This window comes from Chiloscyllium plagiosum, unplaced genomic scaffold, assembly GCF_037043375.1.
Source record: "Chiloscyllium plagiosum isolate Xiang-an unplaced genomic scaffold, Cpla_swu_hap1 HiC_scaffold_3, whole genome shotgun sequence".
Classification (NCBI taxonomy): Eukaryota; Metazoa; Chordata; class Chondrichthyes; order Orectolobiformes; family Hemiscylliidae; genus Chiloscyllium; species Chiloscyllium plagiosum.
In genome coordinates this window covers 47,675,833-47,702,553 of record NW_028270141.1, presented here as the reverse complement: position 1 = coordinate 47,702,553, position 26,721 = coordinate 47,675,833, and the positions used below count along the sequence as shown (strand labels likewise).

Sequence of the window (26,721 nt, the reverse complement as noted above, 5' to 3'; positions counted from 1 at the left end):
AAATTGCCCGTAGTGTTAGGTAAGGGGTAAATGTAGGGGTATGGGTGGGTTGCACTTCGGCGGGGCCGTGTGGACTTGTTGGGCCGAAGGGCCTGTTTCCACACTGTAAGTAATCTGTAAGTAATCTAATCTACATCAAAGCAAAATGGCAAAAATCAACCAGTGCACAACTAGGCCATTTGATGCATGCCAGTTTACAATTTGCACAACACCCCTCCAACTGTTTTCATCTAATCAAATCAGCATCTCTTTTTACTTATTTCCCGTGTTAATTCAGCTTTACCTTTCTCTTCTCTTAGTCTTCTGTCTATTTGGCCACAGGTACATTTGAGTTACTGACAAAATAATTGTCAATGCTCTGCTAGAATAAATGTTCCAGATCTTGAAATTGACTCCAGGAGATGCTGACTGTGGTTGGGTATTGCCAGGAGACAGACATAAAGGCAGCACTGATAATCCTGACTGCTTCTGAGCAACTAATAACTTGTTCCAAAACAAAAGTTTCTGAAGAGCCACTTGGCAGCTCTATTTTGAGCCAGGTCATGATGCATGTGGGTTATGGAGGGCTGTGTTGAATTTTTTATGTGTGTAATGCAGTGTCATTCAGTTTCATTTCAGGTGGACAGTATATTATTTTTGTCAAAAGCTTGCAGTTGTAACTGACTAAAACAAGCTTATGGAAATAATAAACATAAAACATGTAAGATCAAGTAACTCTCTTCTCTGTCTCTGTTCCAGGTTCATGAACTAGAGTTCTAATTATAGGTGATTTGCCAAAGGAAAATATTGCTCAACTGTTAGAACACCATGCTGGAAGAGGATATTGAAGTAGCTATCAAGGTGGTAGTTGTTGGCAATGGAGCTGTTGGTAAATCGAGCATGATTCAGCGGTACTGCAAGGGTATTTTCACCAAGGACTACAAGAAAACTATTGGAGTGGATTTCTTGGAAAGACAAATTCAGTGAGTGAAGATTCTGCTGTATTGTAATACATTTTAGGTGTGATTTGTCATTCCAGTGTCACTCCAGATATTTGTGGAGGAGGAATTTGGCAATAGAATCATGGGAAAGAAAAATCAATATTAGCAATTAATAAAATGCAGATTGAAAGGCATTCGGAATTAAATACGCCATTCCATGTCAGCACTGGGTACCAGTGGCAAAACACGTGCTGTGGCCATTCATTTTAATACAGTTCATCATTGCTGTAATTGGTTTACCTTGACTTATTGGAATTTTAAAGCAGAGAGGGATGCCTGTAGACTATCCCCCTCTTTCCCATAGCCTTGTAGCTTGTTCCACTTGAGGCAGATATTTAGTTCCTTTTTGAGCGTCTTTACTGAATCTTAGGCATAGCATTACATTCCTGACCATCATAACTCAGTGAAAAAGGTTTCCCCCTTTTCTCTAGCTCTTTTACCCGTTACCTTGAACATTCTGTCAGTGGTGTGACTGGTTAAGGTAGCGAACAGCTGGGGAATTAGAGAGTTGCTTTGTTTGTAAGTTAACTGGCTTAGGCACCCCTGTGTTAGGAAAGGGGAAGGTGTCCAGGTTCCTGCAGACTGATGAGCCATTTGGCCCTGTTGCTGGATGTGGACACAATCCGGTGAGAGCAAGATAGCGAATAAAAGCACAATACTACAGATGATGGAAATCTTAAACAGACACAGAAAATGCTGAAGAAACAAGAGACTGACAGCATTTGTGGAAAGGGAAACCATAAACATTTCAAGTACACTATGACTTTTCAGAGCAAGACCTCGTGTGGACTTGGTTCCCCAACTAAATAATCTACCAACACTTACCTATTGAGACTTAGACATGGCATTCAGTGTAGCCCAGATAATTGAGGATGGACCGTGACTGTAGAACAACATGCTGCGAGATCAGGTGGATGCTTTTGATACAGAAGGGAAAAGGGGAAAAAAAAATCTTTGGAAAGAATAGAATAATATTTCAGGACAGATGTGATGTAGGGAAACTGGGGGAAAAAAAATCTGTCTAGAAAACATGCAAAACTTTAAATACCCAGAAAAACCCCAGCAGTTTCTGAAAGTTGGTGTCAGTCAGTAGTTTTGCTTCCCTTTGAATCTTCAATTTAAATTCATACTTAAAGGATGACCTCCTTCCTCTTGCCTGAGCAACTGACGTGTTTCAGCAAATCTATTCTTTGTTTCTGATGGATATTGGGCCCCAGTATAGAAATGGCAGCATTGTGGCAGGCAGTTAACACTGTTCCTCCAGGAAATGAAGGGAACACCTTTCTCAAGGAAGGATGGATGTGAATATCGCAGTGTTTTAGAAGAAGGGACACTGATTTGCTTGGTGCTAAAATGATTTATTAGATCAGAGGGGTACTTTACAAGTGCGCACAGTTTGTGATATAACTGACTTAGAAATCCATTTGATTTGCTGAGGATAACAATACTAAAATATCATCTGTCTCAGAATTGATATACAATACAATGCTTTCTGAACATATAAATGTATGAAACACTACAACTTCCAATAAATTCATATTTTGACTTATTTTAAAAATTATTTTTTTCATAATCATTGGAATAGTCAAAAGTGCTTCTCATTATTTAAAATATTTTCAAAGCTATTGTGTGGGGAAAATTGGTCAATAGTTTGTACACAGCAAGATCCCATCACATTGAATGAAATTATTGACTAGGTTTTTTTGGTTTAGTTTAGGAAAAACTGTGACCTTGGGCTCTGAAGAACTCATTTGCATTGTGAGCAGTGCCTTTGCAGAATGTTTAAACTTGACTTGAGCCTTGGTTTGTTTAATACCTGATCTGAAAGGCAGGTTCTCTGACAGTACAGCATTACTTCAGTACTACATCAGCCTAGATGAGATGTTTGAGGTCAGGGGTGTGACTTCAACCTACAGTCTACAAAGTCATGTTTGTAACTGAACTTAATTGATGAGTAGTGAAATGTTTAGTTAGCAATGATAGTGTTACAAGTTTCAAAATGTTACATTGTAGGTGGAAGTTTCTCACCTGAATTGTTGGAGAGAAAGTTGAAGAATTATTCACTTGGGTTCATTTATACATCTGCCAGCAGTTGGCAGAGTTTATTTTTACCTACCCTCTGAGCAAAAGAACAATTTACACAGAGATCTTTAGAAGAGATGCAATAAAATGGTTGACGTGAGCAAATTGCATTTCACAAACAACCCTATAATAAAGCATCAGCTACTAATTAAATAGAAATGTTCCACTTGCCGGTAATTACTCTAAGTGTGATTTAAGCATGAGTTCTTTATGTATTATCTTTTGAAAGCGGCCACTATAACAAGCAGCCACGATAACATTGAAGCAAATGATAGGCAGTCGTAAAATACCAGTCTCTGTGATAACTGTTCTGGTTGATGCTGAACAGCTGTGGTTTAGCTCTAAACTGAGTAAATGTAGTAAGCTGTCTGTAATTAAGCACAATAAATGCTGGATTAAATGTACAGTACAGCAGTCACAAATTAAGCGTTTCCAAGGCACATGATTTGATCTGAAGTTTTGCATTTACCTTTCAGAGTTAATGATGAAGACGTCAGATTAATGTTGTGGGATACAGCAGGGCAAGAGGAGTTTGATGCTATTACAAAAGCCTACTATAGAGGTAATCTAGTGAATCTCTGCTCGTTTGTCTTCTGATTTAGGTATTCAAACCTGTTACAGAATCCTGGGTGAAACTAAATGTTTTCTGATTTAACCTAAATGGAAGATTCAAAAGGGCATTCTATAAATATGCAATGTGAAATTGCAAGTTGCACATCTTTAATACAGACAGATTAACAATATATCATTCTGATCATGAAGACTAATAATTAATCTGTTGCATGCTAACAACTGCGCAGATTCACTAACACCGTGCCAAAAAACACTAAAAGCCAGAAAAATAGCAAACAAATAACAAATCATTTCGATATCTGAACATTGCTTCTTAGGCTAACTTTGGCAAATGGGTGTTTTAATTCCACTATCTTGCATTCCCAGCAATCAAAGGAATGACACTTAGTTGGCCTTTTGCTATAGTCTCAAGAAATTTTCAGCACTGATATATGCGGAGTAAACCCCATTTCTGAGCTGAGATTAACAACCATTACACCATGGTCAAGAAAGATTTGCCAGAAAAGTTATTTGGTGACTCTCTTCTATATTTTACGGGCGGCACGGTGGCACAGTTGTTAGCACTGCTGCCTCACAGTGCCAGAGACCCGGGTTCAAATCCCGCCTCAGGCAAGTGTCTGTGTGGAGTTTGCACATTCTCCCCGTGCTAAATTGCCCATAGTGTTAAGTGAAGGGATACATGTAGGGGAATGGGTCTGGGTGGGTTGCTCTTCGGAGGGTCGGTGTGGACTTGTTGGGCTGCACAGCCTGTTTCCACACTGTAAGTATTCTAATCATATCACTGTTTGGAGGATTTCTTGAAGATAAATGGAACAGGTTGTGTATTTTTCACCAACATAGGTCTTATTCTGGTTTTAAGTGGTTGTTTTTGTACTGAAATATGCCAGTGCATAACAATAACGTTATGTATCGCAGTGGCTATAATAAAACAAAAGATCTGAAGATGCTAAAGATGTGAAATAACCAAACTGTTGGAAAAACTCAGCTGGTCTGCCAGAATCAAGGAAAGCAGCATTAATGTTTCAAGTCCAGTGAACGTCTGAAGAAGGGTCACTGGATTCATAATGTTAACTGAGCTGGTCTGGCATATCTGTGGAGAGAAAAGAGCTTCTCCAGCAATTTTTGTTTGTTAAAATGTTCAGGAGGAAAGTGATAGTTGCTATTTTAATTCAGAAATTTTTGTGCCTTATCACAGGTGCTCAGGCGTGTGTGCTGGTGTTTTCCACAACAGACAGAGATTCCTATGAGGCTATACCAAGCTGGAAAGAGAAGGTTGAAGCTGAAGTCGGAGATATCCCTACAGTCCTGGTACAGAACAAAATAGACCTCCTGGACGAAACTGTACTTAAAAAGTATGTCTAAAATAGATTTATTTAACTTAGGTTGACTGATTTGCTTGTATAGTTATATTTCAGACTCCTCAATAACTAAAGAACTTAAAGTTGTGTTTATGTAGCACTTTTAACATAAAATGACCAAAGCCACTTCTCAAGATTTGGCACTGACCTTACCCAAAGTGGTTTTAATGAACCTCTTAAAAGATGAAAGTGTGATGGAGAGGTTGAGGGAGGGAATTCTAGATCTCAGGTGCAAGATAGCTTATAGGTGCAGGTATTGGTGCTGGAATTGAAGAAAATTTTCAAAATTCAAAAGGCCAGCATTGGAGGAAATCCATGACAGCATTTCTGCAGAGATGGGAACTTGAGGCTAGCAGTGTTGGAAAGTGGCCTTTGAAAGGTGAAGGGGAAAATAAAATTATGCAGAATTGCAGGTTATGATGAAATGTGTCATTTACACCTATACACACAGAATTCTGCTCGCTCATAGAATGTTTTCCGTCTATCATGTGGGATTCCTACTTTGAAGGGAGACAATGGTAAGTGATAATGTCACAAGACTTACAAGCTAGGCTAATGCTCTAGGGATGTGGGTTCCAGTCTCACCATGACCAATGTTGCATGAACCTATCATTATAATGTAAAAACTAATCTGGTTCAACTAATTCCTTCAGGGGAAAGAAATGTACCATCCTTACATGATTGGTCTGCATATACCTCCAGACCCACTGTAATAAAGGCCATTCAGTTCAAGGGTAATCAGCAATGTGCAACAAATGCTGGCCTTGCCCACATCCAATGGGAAAAAATGATTTGGCTTTCAACTGCTTCAGTTAAAAGTTTAAATGCAGTTTTTAAACAGTCCCTTCTTAAAACTTTACTGATCCAGGTGCAGAGGTTGAAATTCAAGTCAGAAACAAATAAGGAACAGGAGCTGGCTTTTCAGCCTCAAGTCTACTCTGCAATTTTGTAATACCATGGTTGGTCTGATTATAACTTCTAATCCATATTCCTGCCTAAGCCTGATAACCTTTTATCCTTGCTTATCAAGAATTTATACCTCTGCCTTACGAATATTCAAAGACTCAATCAAACTCAGACAAATTTGCATGCAATTTTAAAACTGGGAAGACTATAATAGTTGGAGATGAGAGTCTTGATCCTGATTTATGAATTGTTTTCGTTATGGGGGAATTTTAGATCAGCGAACAGTGGAAAGTGCTGTTTTAAGCCATCTGGCGAACACAGCAGAAAAGAAATTTCATTTGGCTTTTGTGACAGGTTTCACTGAACAGAATTCCATTCTCATGTTTGCTCATTTTACAATACACACATAGAAGGGAAAGATAGGAGTTTCAACGGCGGTGGATCAAATCTCAGGAGAGCAGAAGGGATTACTAAATGCCTTGCTAAGTATATTGTGGAAGACCATTGATTCTTTGCAATAGGAACCTATGTGAATTCAACATCTAACAGGAGAATAGCAGAACAATGTAAGATGGTAGAGAGAAAAAAATTGCAGACTAACAAAGATCATTTTGATTAAAGATGTAAATAGGCATCGGTGCACTGAGTATTATGATCTTTAAGACTGCCAGCTTTATTAATAGCCTGGCTAGAAGCCAATAAGCTTTTTGTTTAAAGTAGATAAAGTTTGAGATCCTCGGTACCTACTAAGAATAAAGCCGCAAGATTCCACAGTTTTGAAGTATCAAAATAAATGTTACCATGCAAAGTTAGACAATTAAAACAATTTACAACATACATAACTGTTCTGAAGGAAAAATATCAGACATGGAACCATTAACTGTTTTTATCCACACAGATATTGCCAGACCTGTTGAGTTTCTCCAGCAAATTTCTTTCAAATTTCCAGCATCAATACTATTTTATTTTTAATAAAATATAAATAAAAGTGTTAATCTCACTTCCAGAATTAATTTGAGGTAAATTTGGCTGCTGGACAAACTGTTTGTTTAGCAACTCCTTGAGGCACCTCAAACAGAAAATAAGGTCAAAAAGGATACCACAAATCTCTCCGCAGACCTCAGTGAGATTGTGGTTCTTAAAATCCCATTAAACTTTTACAAGGGATTCTAATTCTTCAACTTCAAAGATCTGGCTTTAAAACTCCTTCAAAGCTTGCTCCATCATGGACTACTTCAGTGATTGCTCACATTCTGGTTATTAGCTGTCCACTCCTGATGCTACACAAGCATGGGTTCTTGAGACTACCCTCCAACACAACCTCATGTGAACAAATCAAACTTTTCCACAGTCAACTTGCTTTGCTAAGCTGGTACTACCAATTTTCTCCAAGCTCCAGTTTTTCTCAACAGGGCCAAGCAAATAATGTTTGTAGGCTTACGTTGCTCCCTTTCTTGGCTGCAGAATTATTGATAACCCATAGGTTTCTTCCAAACTCCCACAACTTTGAGACAGTTCCTGGGGCATGTCCTGAGTCCTAACTCCAACACTATGCTGCATCTGTTGGCTTCCAGGGAAGCATGGGACCTGCTACATTAGCACTCTTTTCACGCTTTCAAGACTCTTCTCCCTGCTGCTGACCACTTTATTTTCAAGCCCGTCCTATAGCTTACCTTTAATAGTTTTTGTGGGTCTCAGGGTCTAGTTCTTGCGTCGGTGCCAGTCCTGCAATCTCCCTTTGCACAACTCCCAACTCTACATTCATAGTCCTGATTACTGGGTTGTTTAATTGTCCATAGTGTCCAGGGATGTGCAGGCTCGGTGGATTAGCCATGAGAAACACAGGCTACTGACATGAATAGATCAATCAGCCTCTTCGTTCCACTGTTCAGTGAGAAAGTGGCTGTTCCTGTGTGTAAGCTGTTTTTGTAACTCTTCATATCTAAAATAAATCTATCTACCTCCGCTTCATAACTTTCAATTGATCCCCAATTTCAACTGCATGTTTGGGTGGTGGTGGGAAAAAATAGTTAAGATCTCCACCACCATTTATGTGAGCAGTGCTTGTTAACATCAGCAACCTGTGCAGAGGAAAATGTGTGGAGGAAGAAGGAGGATTGCTTTTGTTAACAAATTTACAGAATCACTGTAAAACATTGTGCATTGATGTAGGACTGTGGTAACTGGTACTCCAAATTGCTAAGCTGTTTCTTTGCAAAGGGCAACGCTAATCTTTGTATTTCCTTTGGTTTTGAAATATAGCGAAGAAGCAGAAGCCCTAGCTAAAAAGCTGAAGCTTCGGTTTTATCGAGCTTCTGTGAAGGAGGATCTCAATGTCAATGAAGGTGAGCCTACTGAGTGAATGATGCCTGTCTAATTTTGTATTTTGTTCATAACTTTAATATGTATAATTAGTTGTCATTAAAGATAATAGCCTTGGTGATATTGAAGCTGTCCAACCATTAGCCTGTGTTAAAGAATCTCCTCTCCATTCTAACTGTTATGTTCACATCCTTCCACAGGAGCTCTTCTCCCTCTCGCGCTCCCTCTCGCGCTCCCTCTCGCGCTCCCTCTCCCCTGGAAACGGCGTCCCTCCATTGATAGCCATGCCTGCAGTCTAGACCCTAGGTTCAGGAATTCTTAATTCTGTCAGTTGCCCCGATCTACTTTCCTCCATTAAAGCTTTATGAAGTTAGATCTTTGACCAAGTTGTCCAAGTGTGTCTTTTATTGGCTTGGCATCAGATAACAGTCCTGTGAAGCACCTTGAATCTGAATAAAAAATCCAAAGTGCTATGTAAGTGTAAAAACTGTTATAGTTTACCATAGTAGACGCTGTAAAACCTATTAACGTCATTCTCTGGAGTTTGAGTTGAACAGTGAGAGTGTATTGCCTTTGACTCATAGGCATTGAGGGTTCCAGTGCAGTCCAAATGGTTAGGCGATACTGTTATGATCCCAGCTAATGTTGACACTAGATCCTAGACTGAAATCTGGCTTGATAAGTCATGTTTTGTTTTTGATTTTCTTTTATAATAAGGTGGCCTTTGCTGAAATGCAAGCATACAATAGTCTATATTTGGTTTTAAAAGTAAACAGTTTATTATGCAAAAGAAAAGATAAAAGGGAATAAATCAAGCTATTTATACTCAACACATTTAATTTTGAAAGACTAAAAGTATAATCGCATCCATCTTAATAGCAATAATTCAGTGCCCATCTTTTCTCACAAAAAGGTCGGGATAGTTGTTCACATGTTTGTAGATTTCATTGTTTGGATACATTTGCAAAAACTATGTTGAATTTTGAGATACTTAGAATTGTACAGCATGGAAACGGACCCTTCGGTCCAACCAGTCCATGCTGAACATATTCCGAAACTATAGTAGTCCGACCTGCCTGCTCCTGGTCCATAACTTCCAAACCTTTCTTAATCATGTACTTATCCAAATTTCTTTTAAACGTTGTAATAGTATCCACATCCACCACTTCTTCTAGAAGTTCATTCCATACACTAATCATTCTTTGTAAAAATAAAATTGCCTCTCATGTCTTTTATAAATGTGTCTCCTTAAAAATGTGACCTCTAACCTTGAAATCCCCCATCCGAGGGAAAAGACCACCACCATTTACCTAATCTATACCCCTTATAAAAATTATAAGGTCACTCTTAACCTCCTACACTCCTGTGAAATGAGTCCCAGCCCATCCAGACTTTCTTTTTAACTCAAACCTTCCACACCCAGCAACATCCTGGTAAATCTCTTTTAGAACATAGAACATAGAACAATACAGCACAGAACAGGCCCTTCGGCCCACGATGTTGTGCCGAACTTCTAACCTAGATTAAGTACCCATCCATGTACCTATCCAAATGCCGCTTAAAGGTCGCCAATGATTCCGACTCTACCACTCCCACGGGCAGCGCATTCCATGCCCCCACCACTGTCTGGGTAAAGAACCCACCCCTGACATCTCCCCTATACCTTCCACCCTTCACCTTAAATTTATGTCCCCTTGTAACACTCTGTTGTACCCGGGGAAAAAGTTTCTGACTGTCTACTTTATCTATTCCACTGATCATCTTATAAACCTCTATCAAGTCACCCCTCATCCTTCGCCGTTCCAACGAGAAAAGGCCGAGAACTCTCAACCTATCCTCGTACGACTTCCTCTCCATTCCAGGCAACATCCTGGTAAATCTTCTCTGCACCCTCTCCAAAGCTTCCACATCTTTCCTAAAGTGAGGCGACCAGAACTGCACACAGTACTCCAACTGTGGCCTAACCAAAGTCCTGTACAGCTGCAACATCACTTCACGACTCTTGAATTCAATCCCTCTGCTAATGAACGATAATACTCGATAGGCCTTCTTACAAACTCTATCCACCTGAGTGGCAACCTTCAAAGATCTATGTACATAGACCCCAAGATCCCTCTGTTCTTCCACCTGACTAAGAACCCTACCATTAACCCTGTATTCCGCATCCTTATTTGTTCTTCCAAAATGGACAACCTCACACTTGGCAGGGTTGAACTCCATCTGCCACTCCTCAGCCCAGCTCTGCATCATATCTAAGTCCCTCTGCAGCTGACAACAGCCCTCCTCACTGTCCACAACTCCACCTATCTTCGTATCATCTGCAAATTTACTGACCCACCCTTCGACTCCCTCATCTAAGTCATTAATAAAAATTACAAACAGCAGAGGACCCAGAACTGATCCCTGCGGAACTCCACTTGTAACTGGGCTCCAGGCTGAATATTTACCATCTACCACCACTCTCTGCCTTCGACCGGTTAGCCAGTTCTCTATCCAATTGGCCAAATTTCCTTCTATCCCATGCCTCCTGACTTTCCGCATAAGCCTACCATGGGGAACCTTATCAAATGCCTTACTAAAATCCATGTACACTACATCCACTGCTCTTCCCTCATCCACATGCTTGGTCACCTCCTCGAAGAATTCAATAAGACTTGTAAGGCAAGACCTACCCTTCACAAATCCGTGCTGGCTGTCCTTAATCAAGCAGTGTCTTTCCAGATACTCATAAATCCTATCCCTCAGTACCCTTTCCATTACTTTGCCTACCACAGAAGTAAGACTAACAGGCCTGTAATTCCCGGGGTTATCCCTATTCCCTTTTTTGAACAGGGGCACAACATTCGCTACTCTCCAGTCCCCTGGTACCACCCCCGTTGCCAGTGAAGACGAGAAGATCATTGCCAACGGTACTGCAATTTCCTCTCTTGCTTCCCACATAATCCTAGGATATATCCCGTCAGGCCCGGGGGACTTGTCTATCCTCAAGTTGTTCAAAATGTCCAACACATCTTCCTTCCTAACAGGTATCTCTTCTAGCTTACCAGTCCATTTCACACTCTCCTCTTCTACAATACGGTCCCTCTCGTTCGTAAATACTGAAGAGAAGTACTTGTTCAAGACCTCTCCTATCTCTTCCGACTCAATACACAGTCTCCCACTACTGTCCTTGATCGGACCTACCCTCGTTCTCGTCATTCTCAGGTTTCTCACATACGCATAAAATGCCTTGGGGTTATCCTTGATCCTATCCGCCAACGATTTTTCATGCCCTCTCTTAGCTCTCCTAATCCCTTTCTTCAGGTCCCTTCTGGCTATCCTGTATCCCTCCACTGCTCTGTCTGAATCCTGTTTCCTCAACCTTATGTAAGCCTCCTTCTTCCTCTTTCCCAGACATTCAACCTCTCTCGTCAACCAAGGCTCCCTCACACGACCATTTCTTTCCTGCCTGATAGATACATACATATCATGGACACGTCGTATCTGCTCTTTGAAAAAGTTCCACATTTCCACCACATCCTTCCCTGACAGCCTATGCTCCCAACGTATGCTCCTCAAATCCTGCCTTACAGCATCGTAATTTCCCTTCCCCCAATTATAAAATCTACCTTGTTGTGCGCACCTATCTCTCTCCATAACCAAGGTGAAAGTCACAGAATTGTGGTCACCATCACCAAAACGTTCACCCACTAACAAGCCCACCACTTGTCCCGGTTCATTACCGAGTACCAAATCCAATATGGCCTCCCCTCTGGTTGGACAATCTACATACTGCGTTAGAAAAGCTTCCTGGACACACTGCACAAACACCGCCCCATCCAATCTACTTGATCTAAAGAGCTTCCAATCAATATTTGGAAGTTGAAGTCGCCCATGACTACGACCCTGTGGCTTCTGCACCTTTCCAAAATCTGTTTCCCAATCTGTTTCTCCACATCTCTGCTGCTATTGGGGGGCCTATAGTAAACACCCAACAAGGTGACTGCACCTTTCCTATTTCTGACTTCAGCCCATACTACCTCCAGAGGCAGATCCCCCTCAAACTTCCTTTCTGCAGCCGTTATACCATTTCTAATTTTGAACTCTCTCCAGATTAATAATGTGCTTCCTATAACTGCGCGACCAGAACTTGACTCAGTATTCCAGAAGAGGCCTCACCAATGTTGTGTACAACCTCAGTATGCATTCCCAACTCTTACACTTAAAGGACTGAGCAATGAAGGGAAGTGTATCAAATGCCTTTTAATCACCTTGTCTATATATGAAGCAAACTTTAAAGAATTATGTACCTGAACCCCTCGGTCCTTCTGTTCTACAACATTACCCAAGGCCCTCCCATTAATTGCAAACGCCCCACCTTTGTTTGTTTGTACCCAAATGCAATACCTTGCATTTATCCAGATTGATCTCCATCTGCTATATTTCAGCCCATTGACCCATTTCATTGAGATCCCTTTGTAATCTTAGAAAACCTTCTTCACTCTACTATGCCATCAATTTTGGTGTCGTCCACAAACTTAATTACCATGCCTTCTATATTGTCATCCAAATCATTAATATAAATGACAAACACAAGAGGACTCTGAACTAATCCCTGTGGAACACCATTAGTGACAGACTTCCAGTCCAAAAAGTAAACCTCCTCCACCGCTGTCTCCTGCCATTAGGCCAATTGTGTACCTAATTGGCAAAGCTCACCCTGAATCTCATGTGGCCTAACTTTACTAATTAGACTACCATTGTTGAACTATGGGTTGATGCCATGCGTCTCTTCATTCAGAAGAAAATTGCATGATGCCACATGTTAAACATGGAAGCTCGCTTCAAACCAGTGGTTCAAATTTTGTGCACAGTGTACTGTCAAAATCAAAGAAACAATGTTTATCTTAATCATTATTAAAACAAAAATACTTAGCTCTCCTGTTCTGCTACTTATTGATCAGTTTGTCTCCCACATTAATTCTGTCTCCCGAGGAGTGCGATTTGTAACAATTAACGTTCGAGACATTAAAGCAACTTCTCACCTTAACCACCCCAGAACTAATCAGTGATTGAATGTTAAATGTGACCAGGCAACCTATAGCTATATCTTGTTTTGTGCGAAGCACAGATGACATTTCTGAAATGCCAACAGGCCTGCAGTATTTAGCTAAAAAAGTTATTTATTTGATGTCTTCAATTCCAGAAATTTGTCACCTTGATTCAAATTGTTTTGGGGACCTTTCTTGTTGCATATTGTTTTACATAATATTTGTTGGCAGCATAAAATCATACAGCACAGAAACAGCCCATTGGACCTGTGCCTCTCTGTGTAAGAGTTAGTCAATCCAACTCTGTGTACCTGCAAATGTGTCTCATTATTATTTAATGGGTATTAATTGTGGTCCTCCCAATTTTGTTTTTGTATGGACAGTGTTGCAGCTTATTTACTGACTTTGTTTGTACAGATTTATTGACTATTTCATGAGGGATACATGGTTGTTTTGGGTGTCAGTGGTCTGGGACACGTTTACTGGATTGGTTCAGTACCTGGAAAATCCGAGAGAAGGGAATATCAAAATGGATTACATCCGCTCTTGAATTGAACAGTGATTGAGGAGTTGTGGCCAAGTGGAGAGTTTTATCCACTGTTGCTAAAACCCAACCCATTTTTCAGCTCTGTTATTAACAGAGCATCAGAGAAGAAGGTTAGAGATAATGGGATGAATGGCATTGACCCTCTTTGAAATGTGTATCTGTTCCCACTGATGTTTTGTTGCCATTCATTGAGAGTAGCTATTTTTCAGTGTGAGAAGATTTGTTTCAGGTATATTGAAATCTGCAGAAATAATCTGTTATTGAAACTAATTACATTTTAACGTTTGTTGAAACAGATATTGTTTCAATGTCATTAGTTGAAGTGCTTTCATTGTCACAATAGACACAGTGTATTCAATAGTGACTTGAGGAAATGTACACAATGGTGGGAAGAGCAAAGTTCAAGTTATTTTGTGTCCACAGTTTTCAAGTATCTGGCTGAGAAGTATCTTCAGCGACTCAAACAGCATACTACTGAAGAACAGGAACAAGTACATGTGACAAGCAATCGCATAGGTAATTTGTACCTCATTAATCCATACAGATATTCCTGAGTTGAGTATATAAAACCTGAAAGCCTTGAATGCCTTGTTCATTTGTGCTGTCAAAACGCTTCAGAGTTGAAAAGAAGCCAGATGCTGCAGGAAATGAGACAAAAGTATTTTATGTAGAAAACAAACTCAAGTCTAGGGATGGAAGTCTGCTCTTGATATTGATTGTCAGGATTCGATACAAAACACTCCAGTTTCTTGTGGCAGTTTCCTATGATGAAAACTGTACCCCCAGGAAATAGCTAACCCACATTTTTCTCTCCCACGAACTCCCTCCTGCACCATGGCATTTTGTTGATCTTTGACCTATTCAGTGGCTTGCTTGTCTTTTCTCTTTGTGATCCCCTTATTCCCTACAAATCTCTGTAGTTCACCTTAACTGTTTCTCTAGGAACAAGTCCCACCTCTTCACTTTGTGGCATGGTTGTTCACTGTCAGGTGTGAATGGTTTATCTTGAGCAATAAAGGGTGATTTGAATTTGGTTACCATCTTGCAGATGCTCAGCATGTCCTATAGCACTTCACAATGAAGTACCTATTGAAACATAATCACTAATATGACATTTTTTTTAAAAAAGCCAATTTGCTTATAGTAAGATTCTGTACACACCAATGCCATAGTTTCTGGATTGGATCGCATAAGCTTGTGACTCAGAGGTCAGATGCCATTGAGCATATCCCAGCTGACACAATTACCAATCTTCTCCCCTTGTGTAGCCAAGTCAATCAATTTTGTACTATCTCCAAGATTTCTAAATTTTAACTCACTACGAAAGAAAAACAATTGCTCTGTGCTCTTGCACATTATAGCAAGAGGATAAAGGACAGCATTCTGTGATTTTCATTGTCTGAGTGTGACCTGCTTATGTACAGCACAGTCAAATACACTGGAGACAGCCACCTGGATGTGTCCCTATTCTGCTTCAAGGGAACATTGTAGATGAGGCCTTGGTTTAAGATCTCATCTGATAGACTAAACTTCAGTACAGTGGCTGTCACACTGTTGTACTGGATTGTCAGCCTATGTTTGTATCTCATCTCAAGTGGAGGTTGAATCCATGATCTGACTCTAAGGCAAGAGTGCCACCCAATGAAACCCTGGTTGTGATGGATCTTTATGACAGCAGTCCTACCTGAGTGATGAATAACTTGGCAAGTAATCATTGAAAGCAAATGGTTTTGGTTCTGTGCCACAGCTTGTCTAAACCAGTGGACCTGTCCATCTTCCTTCCCACCTAACAGCTCCACCCTCTGCTCTGACCTATCACCATCAAGCTCCACCTTCATCTACCCCGTCCCCCTCACGGCCTCACACTCTCGATGAATGCCTTGTGTCCAAAACGTCGAATGTCCTTCCCCTTGGATGCTGCCTGACCTGCTGTGCTTTTCCAGCACCACATCTTTTGACTCTGACTCTCGAGGATCTGCAGTCCTCACTTTCTCTGTATCCGTTTCCTGTCATGTAGAAATCTTCTGAAAACTGGCTGCAACAGGGACACACAGGGCCAGTAGTCCCCTTCAGACTTCATGGCAGATTGTCAGTCTCATTAATACTACCAGAATATTGTAGACCTCTGACATATCATGCAGCAGCAATTGTTGTGTCAAGCAGTGGCACAGGAAGCAAGTTGGTGTTTAGCTCCCATTAGCATGATAGAGAGATCCCTTTTGTGGGAATGCGAAACATTGAATATATTGAATTTGAACTAGTTTGCGGGATATGACCATTGCTGACTAGACCAATGTTTATCACCCATCCCAATTGTTCAAGGAAACACCACCTGCTTTCTCCTGGAGAGCTGACTGACATTTTTTGTGTTGATGGGTACATTGCGTCAGTTTCTTTTTTAAAAGAATCAATTTGGGGCTGAAGATAAATTTTACTGCAAGACTGTGCAAGTACAGTTTTAGATTCAATGTGAAATGAATGGGTCAGTAAGAACTGCCATGCAGTGCTGTTAACTATAACTGCAAATTATCATGTAATCACTGAAATTCCCCTCTTCTCCCAGGAGTATTTAATACAGCTGGCGGCAGTCACTCTGGCCAGAATTCCAACATGATAAATGGTGGAGCAGTTATCAGCCTTCGGCCAAACAAGCAGAGGACCAAGAAGAGCAGAGGCCTTGGAGCCCGCTGTGGAAAACTCTAGCGGTCTCATAATATGTGCTGTCTGTGCAACTGTTGCGATCAGTAAGGGTTTTTAATTTGGACATTCTGACACTTCAGAGGTAGAGTATAATTACAGACACTCTAGTACTTGGCTGTCAACAACTAAGATAGTACAGAGGCTTTGAAAAGCAAATCATTCGGCCCAAAATTGGTTGAAGGTTGTGATAGTTTAAAAGTGGAACGATGCCTGTCTGTAAATGGGACATGTGACCACTGACTTGTCTGATTTACTGTCGCTATGTATGGATCAGATTGAAGATGTTAGGTTTGTTTACAAGTTATTCACGTTTTATTCCGAAAATCAATGTGCTCAAGTTGTGCAGCATTTCTGCATCCAGCCAGATCTACCGTATTATCTAAAAGGAAAGCAATCATGAATGCAGTATGATTTAATCTGTGAAAGCACTTCCTTCAAGTGAGAAAGTAGCCCAGTTACCAGGACCAAGAATCACCAGATCAAGCTTAAAATACTTAAGAGAATTTGCTATCACCCTTTTTTTAAGAAAAGCATTTTATTGAATTATGAAATTCTATTGTCATTTGAACAGATATAACAAAAACATTGCCATTTGTGCTTTACATTTGTGGTTATTAATTAATGGGACTAACTTCAGTGACCTGTGCAATATTTCAGTGTTGGATGCAGCTGAAGTAAGATATTTTTTCACTAGGAGTAGTGGGTTTTTTGGATGGTTTGATTTGATTGTACTGTTTAGATATGTTTTAAACAATTGGCATTTGGTATTTCAATGTTTGTAATCATACAATCGCTGTTTGTATACTAGAGACATTTTTTTACGGAACATTTGTCATCATGCCTGTTGATTGCTTGCATGTAAGTTTTTAAGTAATTATCTTCACAGGCCTTATTATTCAGACTGACATTTGCATGAGTGCCAAATCAGTACTACAACTATTGCCTTTGTCTTTCCTTGTTTCTGACAAGAATATAAGGCACCCCTACTAGGATTCTGAAATGAAAAGGTAAGTAGAGCCTACTGCAAGAGGCACTGTCTGGAGTTGCTTTACCTGACCACACTACTTTTATGCCATACTACGTGTCTAGAGATCACAATTTCCTGACTGCATGATTTTTATTTTTATTTTATGTGGATATAAACTCCCTGCCTGAGCTTTCTATTGTACTCCTTTACAACTGCTCACCTCTAGCAAGTAACAGCACTCAGTTGTTGAATTAAAGAGTATAGAATTGGTGAGCAGGAGGTGATGAACTGGCCCATCAAGCCTGCCTCCCTCTCATGATGGACAGGTTTCTTGATTGAACACTATTTTTCTCACACCTCTCCTCTCAGACATCCAATCACCTGGACAGATATTCCTGAAAACATATTCTTGGGAAATTCCTCTTCACCTTCCTCAAGCAATCAAAACTGGACTGGATAATGAGGTGGACCAATTGTTTCATATTTTTAAAATCTGGTTATTTAAGGCACTGCCAGGAAAGACACTTTGAATAAAACATCTTCCTCAGAGGTGATGTCAGGGGAATGAGATTGACTGACTGTGCTGCTCACTTTGTGGCACAACAGAGGTATTTCACAATGTGTTTCTCTTTTGCTTCTAGCCAGGAATGTTCTTTGTTAATATAGCTGAAATGAAAAACACCAATGAATTATTCTGCTATTCACACAGTACTGACAGGTTAAGCATTTACATTAAAGTAAGTCAAACTAAAATATAATCTTAGATTTCTCTACGCACAGACCGACTGGTCATCCGTGCTTTTCTATTGCTGTTTACAATAAGTAGCATTTTCACTTTTAAAATGGGTAGAATTTTTTGAGATTTGCAATATACTAACACTCACCAAAGGAATGTGCATTGGTTGTCCCTTAGGATCAAATGGTTAATTATGAAATACTTAGCTGCCATTTTCTTCTAAAGAATTTTACGACAAGAAGCAGACCAGTTAGGCCAACCGATTCTTGCTAGTGTTCATGTTACAAACAACCAACAACACTCCCAAGAAGTACCATTCACTACTGAATTTAGGTTTTCTAATAGATTTTTATGATCAAAAAGGTATTTTGTGTGCATGTATGTATAACATTGTCAGCTGAGGTTTAATACAGGTTGTTTTAAAGCCAGTCTTATGCAGTGTTCCAGAGTGTGGCGTTTTTGTAGTTTTGAACTTCTTAGCTGTGCTTCTGGTTTATGAGTCATGTGTGTACAGTTGTTCAAGGACCAATAACACATGCAAATGAGGAGAAGGGGCAAAGTGCAAATGCTGGGCATATGAAATGAAGTACACACCAAGTTGTTAAATGTTGGCCCTGCCATTGAGCTGTGACTGAATAATATTTACATTTTGTAAAAGTTGTTGCTTGCAAGTGGAAGGTTGAGATTCGGTCCATTTTGGATGAAGAATCCAATCTGTGAGGTTTAGACAGATCTTTCTTTGTGTCGATACCCCCTACTGTTTCCAAGATTTTTTTTGTTTGATTTTGAAGGCTAGTTCTTCTCAATATACATTCCCTGATGTATATGTCCTTGCAGGAAAAATCTAAGAACACAGCCTGAGTTTGTCCATGATCGTCCAACAACAGGCACCATGCTCGGAAGAGTACATAAGGCATATTAGCCCTTGTTTCTGTTGTCGTGCTAAAATATTTTGTATGATTTTGTTTACTTTACTGTTACATATCATTAATTGATGTAATTTTATTGGTGCCACAGCTGTGCCTTCCAGTTAATCATATAATATAGCATTAGAGGCCATTCAGCCTATTGTGCCTCTGCTAGCTCTTTCAATGAGTTACCTGTTAATTCCGGTCACCTATGAACATTTCCCTTGATCTGTGCCCCTTTTCAAATTGCATGATGCAAAACACTGCTGGCACAGTGCCTAGCCACTACTGGTCCACTCATCTAAACCCAAATGCACATTGGTCAATGTTGGGTCAAAGCACTGTCTGATAGGAGATCTGAGCGTTTTGACTAATCAGTCTGATTGCAGTGATACACAGAGATTGAATTTTGGAGCATGTAAAGAATGGGTAAATCCTAACCAGTTGCCTAATTCTGATCACTATGCAAGAGTTGTACACTTGTGATAACACAATGTCTCAGCCTTACGAACCACCTTTACCCCCAACTGTGTGGGGAAAAGGGATTTGATGTTAGGATATGTGGAATGTGTTGCAATTGGGCAAGGATAAAACCCTTGTAAACAACTTATTTGTATTTGATCCCAGAGATTTTTTATTTCCTTTTAACTTTAACCTGATTAATTTCCAGGCACCTGTTTTTTGTATGTTCATTAACATATTCTCATCACTGCACTCTAAATCATTTCTCAAGTGCCTCATTTTTTTTCAGCTAGGCCCTTCATCCCATCAACTTTGGTCTTAAAAATCCTATGAAGACTAGATATTCACTCGGACAAAATCCCAGGAGTAGTTTACCACTAGGGCCAGTTGCCGGTCAGCTTGAAAGGTGAAATATATATAAGATATTGTGTGTTCAGTTGCCAGCTTCTATTCTCAGTAGCTGGAAATGGTTGTTTGAGTTTCAGTGTACAATTATTATAATATAGGCCAGGTGTCAACAGTCAGAGATGTTGTATACATCTGGCACTTATTCTATTATTAGTCCTTTTTTATAGGTTTTTTGTGATGCATTACTTATTCCTTTAGATCGCATGTCAGCTGTGGCTCAGTGGGTAGCACCCCCTTTTCTGAAACACAAAACTCCATGTTCAAGTTGTTCTCAATGTGTTAGCCCACAAATAAAGGCTGAGAGTCTAGTATAGTGCTGAAGAGCACTGCACTGTCAGATGCCATCTTTCAGCTGAGATCTTCAACCAAAATACCAATGGCTGCTTGGATGGATTACTACGGTACTACGGAAGAGCAGCGGAGTTGTCTCTGTTCTGACCAACATTCAGCATCCTAAAATGTAGCTTTTTTGTCTCTGTTCTTTCTAGCTCTTGCAGCATTTTACAATGTGCATTTCATATTCCACTTTAACATTCTTGCTGCTGCTCCCACCCCACAGGAATACATTGAACCAATTAAAATTAATATGAAGAGATTGTTTCACAAGCAGAAAGGTGAAGGTATTAAAGACGTGCTGACCTCTAGTTCTGAGTGTCGTTACCTTCTTTCATCTCTCTTTTTTTCTCACACTCACTCACTCACTCACTCTCTCTTCCTCCTCCTCCTCAACCTCTCCCCTGCCCCCAATTACCCCACATGAATTTGGTTTAGAATGATTCATTCAGCCCATCATGAAAAACTATTTAATTGGTCCCAATCCATAATCTCCTATTAGTTCTGCAATATTTTTGAGCATTTATGTAACTTCCATTTGAGTTATTGAATCATCTTCCTCTGCACTTTGACATTTCCAGGTTATCATTAATACTCAAACTAAAATCTCTCACCCGTGGTCTTCTATCAAAGAGTTTAGATCTACCTCCTCTGGTTACTAACACTGTTTCCCTTGAAGACCTTTTTAAAAATTCATTCATGGGATGTGGGTGTTGCTAGCTGGACCAGCATTTATTGCCTATCCCTACTTGCCCTTAGATAGTGGTGAGCTGCATCCTTGAACTGTTGCAGTTTGTGTACTGTGGGTAGATTCACAATACTGTCAGAAAAGGGTATTCCAGGATTCTGACCCAGCGATACATTTCCAAGTCTGGATGCTGAGTGGCTTGGTGGGGAATTTGCAGACGGTGATGTTCTCATGTATATGCTGTATTTGTCCTTCCAGGTGGTGGTGGTCAGGGGTGTGGAAGGTACTGTCTAAGAATCTTTGATAAATTTTAGCAATACATCGTATAAATGATACACATTGCCACTAAACATAGGTAGTGGATGTTTGTGGATCTGATACCAATCAAGTGAGTTGCTTTGTCCTACATGGTTTCAGGTTTCTGGATTGTTGTTGCAGGTGCACTATCCAGGCAACGCTACTAACAAACTCCTGACTTGCCTCGTAGATGGTTGCACAAGTTTTTATTTTCTCTTTGGTTGTCTCATCAATACCTTCAAAGATATTATATTCTTTATTATGTCTTCCCTTAGCTTGTTCTGCTATATGAAATAATGGGGGGAAGGGGACACTGACTTTTAGTTCATTGCAGAACGTAAAAAACAAGTTACCTGGTCTTTGGTATTTATGTTCCATGTTAATTTTCTCTCACCCTCTCAATATACCTTTCTATTCCTTTCTCTTCTGTTTATCCAGGTGATGATGTTCCTCCTGAATTTTTTATTGCATTTGTCAGTGACAGATTTGTAAGCCTGTGTTTTGGTCTCTTTCCCCCTCCACTCCAACTCCCTACTAGTGGAGACATCTACGTGATTAAAATCATTTCCCAATCTCAGACCTCTATTGTGTCTCCCTCAGTAAAAGGCAAACAGAGAAACGTTCTTTGAAATGTAAAGAATTTGCTGACCTATTTACTTAGTGAGCTGATCAGAATTCCAAGGGAAAATAATGACCAAGGTCCAATGTTGGCACCTATTTGGAAAGAACAGTTAAAAGGATTAGAAGTGGAAAAATTATAGCTAATTGACCTCTCTCCAATTTCTCTTCATAATACTGCTAAAGTTGAGGTCACTGAGCTGTGCATAGTGTAGCCCATTCTGACATGTTTCCCCTCATATACCCTGTATGAGAGTTGCTGTTTTCCTTGTTGAGTTACTATGGAGACACTTGAGCTCTTAACGGGGGACTCCAGACAGAAGTTGTACACCACTCCAAAATCTGCTTCACTAGATAATGCCATGCAATGATTTTATGCTATCCGCAAGGAACATCTCTTGAAATTTGCTCTTGAACATGTTGATTTTTGTAGTGATTTCAATTAATGGCCAATAGCATCATTTTGTAATTTCCAGCATGCAAATTGGAAACATGATATTCCTGATTTTACTTTTGCTAAAAACATCAAAATTGCATTTAATTCTGTTTTAAAATACTGCTTTCATGCAGAATATTTTGCAAAATTGGGGAAAGTTGAATAAATATATATACAATCCCAATAAATGAATGAATGAAACAGAATTGCTGCTATATAGGTCTTGCTAACTAACTCAATTCTATAAGCACTGTGTATTGCCTTGATATAAATTTTTTTGAAGGTATGAACATTCTCAGTTGTTTTGTTCGAGTTTAGGATCAAGTCCAATTCTGCTTTTGCAAGGGGAAGCTGTGATGTGGTTTTCATAATTAGTTGCTGTATTGGCAATGGAGACAATTCACTTTGGCAATGTGATTTATGCTGATGTGATCACTCAGACATGTATGGAATGACTTTATCCACTTCCTCTCAAAGGCATATTGATATCCCCTAATATATCAGTCATTGCAAATTGGTTATTGGGCTTATACTTCCAGGTGTGTAATCTATTAGTTTTGTTGTATGGTGATTTATTTATGGTGTGTGTTATTCTTTCACTCTGACTGCTGATATGCATGTAAAAGCCTGTTATATAGTGCCACACTAAAATTAATCACAGTACAATTTTAGCAGTTTTTTAATTATATCTGCATAACAACATTAATAAAAAGAAACTCTAATTAAATTTGATGACTTTTGAATTCCTTGTGTCTACCAAACTCATTCAACCGCTTGGTACCCAGGCTCGCTCTCCGATGATACAATGCCTTTGACTTCTTGACAGTGAGAAGTATCTCTCATCACATCTTTTGAGTTGCTTAGGGTGGATCAACGTTACTTATAAATAAACTAAGCTGTTTGAAGATCAGACTCTGCATAATATTATTGTGAACCATGACTAAAGCAGTTCACCAATTACTCCTAAAACCATGTTTATAATTTTACTCTCTCATCTGCACATTTTATAGAGCTTAGCTGCCAATTAGAAAATGGGAGAGTGCCGAAGCTTGTAGAAACTTGCTTTTTCTGCCTTTCATTGAATCACTGACGAAAAGGGAGACTTGTAGTGGCCAGTAGGGAAATGCTCAACGGACTTGTCAACTGAAAGAAGAAATCAATACTTTGTTCCATAAAAGCTGACATAAAACATAAGAAATAGGAGCAGGAGGAGGTCATCTGGCTCTTCGTGCCCCCTTCGGCATTCGGTAAGATCATGGCTTTTTTTTTCATGGCCTCCCTCTACTTACCCGCCCTCTCACTATAACCCTTAATTCCCTTACTGTTCAACAAAGTATTTATCTTGGCTTGAAAACTTTCACTGAGGAAGCCTCAACTACTTCACTGGGCAGGGAATTCCATAGATTCACAACCCTTTGAGTGAAGATGTTCCTTTTCCATTTAATACTAAATCTACTTGCCTTAATTTTGAGGCTATGCCCTCCTGTCCTAGTTTCACACACCAGTGGAAACATCCTCTCTACTTCTATCTATTCCCTTCATAATTTTATATGTTTCTACAAGATCCCTAATTCTTCTAAATTCCAATGAATATAATCCAAGTCTACTTGGTCTCTCCTCAAACCAACCCCCTCAATTCCAGAATCAACCTAGTGAACTTCCTCTGCACCCCCTCTAGTGTCAGTACATCCCTTCTCAAGTAAGGAGTCCAAAACCAGATGCAGTGGGCCAGGTTTGTCATCACTAGCACCCCGTTCAGTTGCAACATAACCTCCCTGCTTTTAAATTCAATCTCTTTAGCAATGAAAGACAAAATTCCTTTTGCTGCCTTAATTACCTTTTGCACCTGCAGACCAACTTTCTATGACTCATGCACAGGGACACCCAGCATGCAGCAACTTTTTACCATTCAAATAAGTCATTTTTACTGTTATTCCTACTAAAATATAACTTCATATTTATTAACATTGTAGTCCATCTGCCAGACCCTTGTCCCCTTATTTAAAGAATCTATGTCCCTTTGCAAAGTTTTGCAATTCTCTGCATACTTTCCTCTGCCACTCATCTTAGTGACATCTGCAAACTTTACACTACACATGGTCCCCAACTCCAAATCATCTCTGCAAATTGTGAATAATTATGGTTCCAACACTGATCCCTGATGCGCACTACTAGTCACTGTTTGCCGATCAGAAAAGCACTCAGTTATCCCCACTGTTTGCTTCCTGTTAGTTAACCAGTCCTCTATCCATGCTAATACATTGCCCATAGCACCTGCATTCTTATGCAGCAGCCTTTCGTGTGGCTGTCGAATGCCCTTTGGAAATCTAGATACACTACATCTACTGGGTCCATGTCCACCATGCTCATAATGGCTTCATAGATTTCCAATAGATTAGTTAAGCATGACCTGCCCTTCATGAACCCATGCTGTGGCTGCACAACAGAACAATTTCTATCTGGATGCCTTGCTGTTTCTTCTTTGATAATACTCAAGCATTTTCCCCACTACAGAAGTTAAGCTAACTAGTCTATAATTCTCCATCTTTTGACTATCATTTTTAAACAATGGTGTCACATTTGTTGTTTTCCAATCTGCTGGAACTGCCCCAGAATCCAGTGAATTTTGGAAAATGACCACAAGTGCATTTGCTCTTTCTCCCGCTGTCTCTCTTCATCCCCTGGGATGCATTCAATTAAGGGCAGGAGACTTGCCTACCCTAAGCTCCATTAGCTTGCCAACACTACTACTTTTGTGATAATGATTATTTCCAGATCCTCACCTACCTTCATCTCTTTGTCAATTACTGGCATGTTAGTCGTGTCTTCCATTGTGAAGACTGGCACAAAATACATGATCAATGCCTTGTCCATCCTCCTCATCCTCGAAAGGACCAATGTTTACTTTAGTCACACTTTTTCATTTTATATATTACAGAAACATTTGGCCTGTTGTCCAAATAATGGCAATTCAAATGCTGGGTGACCTATTTAAAGCCATTTTTCAAATCATTTGGGTTGCAGTGCTGGATTCATTGATCAAATATCCTCTTATATGCCACATATAACTCTGATCACTTTTACTTCCCCAACATTGGATGTTGTGTTCTACTTGTGACTTAACCAATTTTATAAACGTTTAGAACAATTTCCTACCTTTATAACTTAATATCACGATTTATGAAGGCCAGGATGCCATATGCTGCGCTATCTCTGTCATGCTGCCTTCAAATATCTGGAGCCATGAACCCCAACACACTTGTATTGGTGACAGTCCTGGATGCCACATTTTAGGAAGGACATGAACACTGCAGAGTGCAGAAATGACTTACAAGAATAAGTCCAGGGATGAAAAGCTTCAATTAAGAGGACAGATTGAAGACGGTGGAACAGTGTGGTGTTTGGAAAACTCACTATCTCAGGGAGTGGTTAAGGCAATTAGTGAAAATGTAATTTAAGGGATAAGTCCGTGGGAGAGAAAGGAATAAAAGGATGTCCTAAGGTTAGATAGCGATCTGATTAAAGTATTTAAAATCATGAATGGTCTGAACAGTGGACATGCAGTGAAATGTTCCCACTCATGAATGCATTATGAAGAGGGCACAGATTACAAGAAATAGTTTTAAAAAAAAAAGCAAAAGTGATAGAAGGAAAAACTTGTCCATGTGATTTGTCATTTGGATCTAGAATACACTGCCTGAGAGTGTGGTGGAGGCAGGTTCAATTGAGACACACATTGATTTAAACACTTAGATGAAAGGGTTAGGGGAGAATGACACAAAGTGAGCTGCTTATTTCTAAAACCATTAAGGAGATTATGTATTGAACAGCCATCTGCATGGCGACAATTGTAAGTGAGGCAGGAGGCAGTAATAGCAACCAGCTCGGCTAAATGGCCTGCTTCATTAGGAGCTGTTAAGAGAAAGTTCACTTGACTGAGTCTGAAGGGATTAGCTTATCATGAGGTTGGCCCTATACCTATTAGAGTTTAGAAGGATAAGAGGATCTTTATAGAAATGAGAGAACTTGACAAGGTGGATGCTAAGGGAATGCTCTCCCTTGTGGGGGAAAGATAGAATTAGGAGACAATTTTAAAAATAAGAATTCTTTTCTCTCAGGCTTGTTAATCTGTGGAATTATTTCACCCAGAAAGCAGTGGAGGTAGTATCATTGAATATATGTAAGGCTGAGTTAGATTTCTGATTGATGAGAGTCGAGAGCTGTGGGGTGAGCAGCGCAGAGCAATCATGAAAGTGGAGTTAAGGCCAAATCAGATCACTCATACTGAAAACAAAGTGCCAGATAAACTCAGGTCTGTAAATACCTGTAGAGGGAGAAAGAAGCAACGCTTTGAGTTCAAAATGTTTCTC

General features: G+C 39.8%; 1 protein-coding gene across 2 annotated transcripts in view; it reads left to right on the top strand.

Moving 5' to 3' along the window:
- rab23 (RAB23, member RAS oncogene family) overlaps window positions 1-23,078 on the top strand; it is a 34,766-nt gene extending 11,688 nt beyond the window's left edge. For both annotated transcript variants that reach the window (XM_043681381.2, XM_043681390.2), the window contains exons 2-7: window positions 739-962; window positions 3,539-3,624; window positions 4,831-4,987; window positions 8,162-8,244; window positions 14,222-14,314; window positions 16,362-23,078. In XM_043681381.2, the coding sequence (XP_043537316.1) occupies window positions 808-962; window positions 3,539-3,624; window positions 4,831-4,987; window positions 8,162-8,244; window positions 14,222-14,314; window positions 16,362-16,501 (714 nt within the window). In that variant the 5' untranslated portion in view covers window positions 739-807 and the 3' untranslated portion in view covers window positions 16,502-23,078. The remainder of the gene's footprint in view (window positions 1-738; window positions 963-3,538; window positions 3,625-4,830; window positions 4,988-8,161; window positions 8,245-14,221; window positions 14,315-16,361) is intronic.
- Window positions 23,079-26,721: the final 3,643 nt, after the last annotated feature.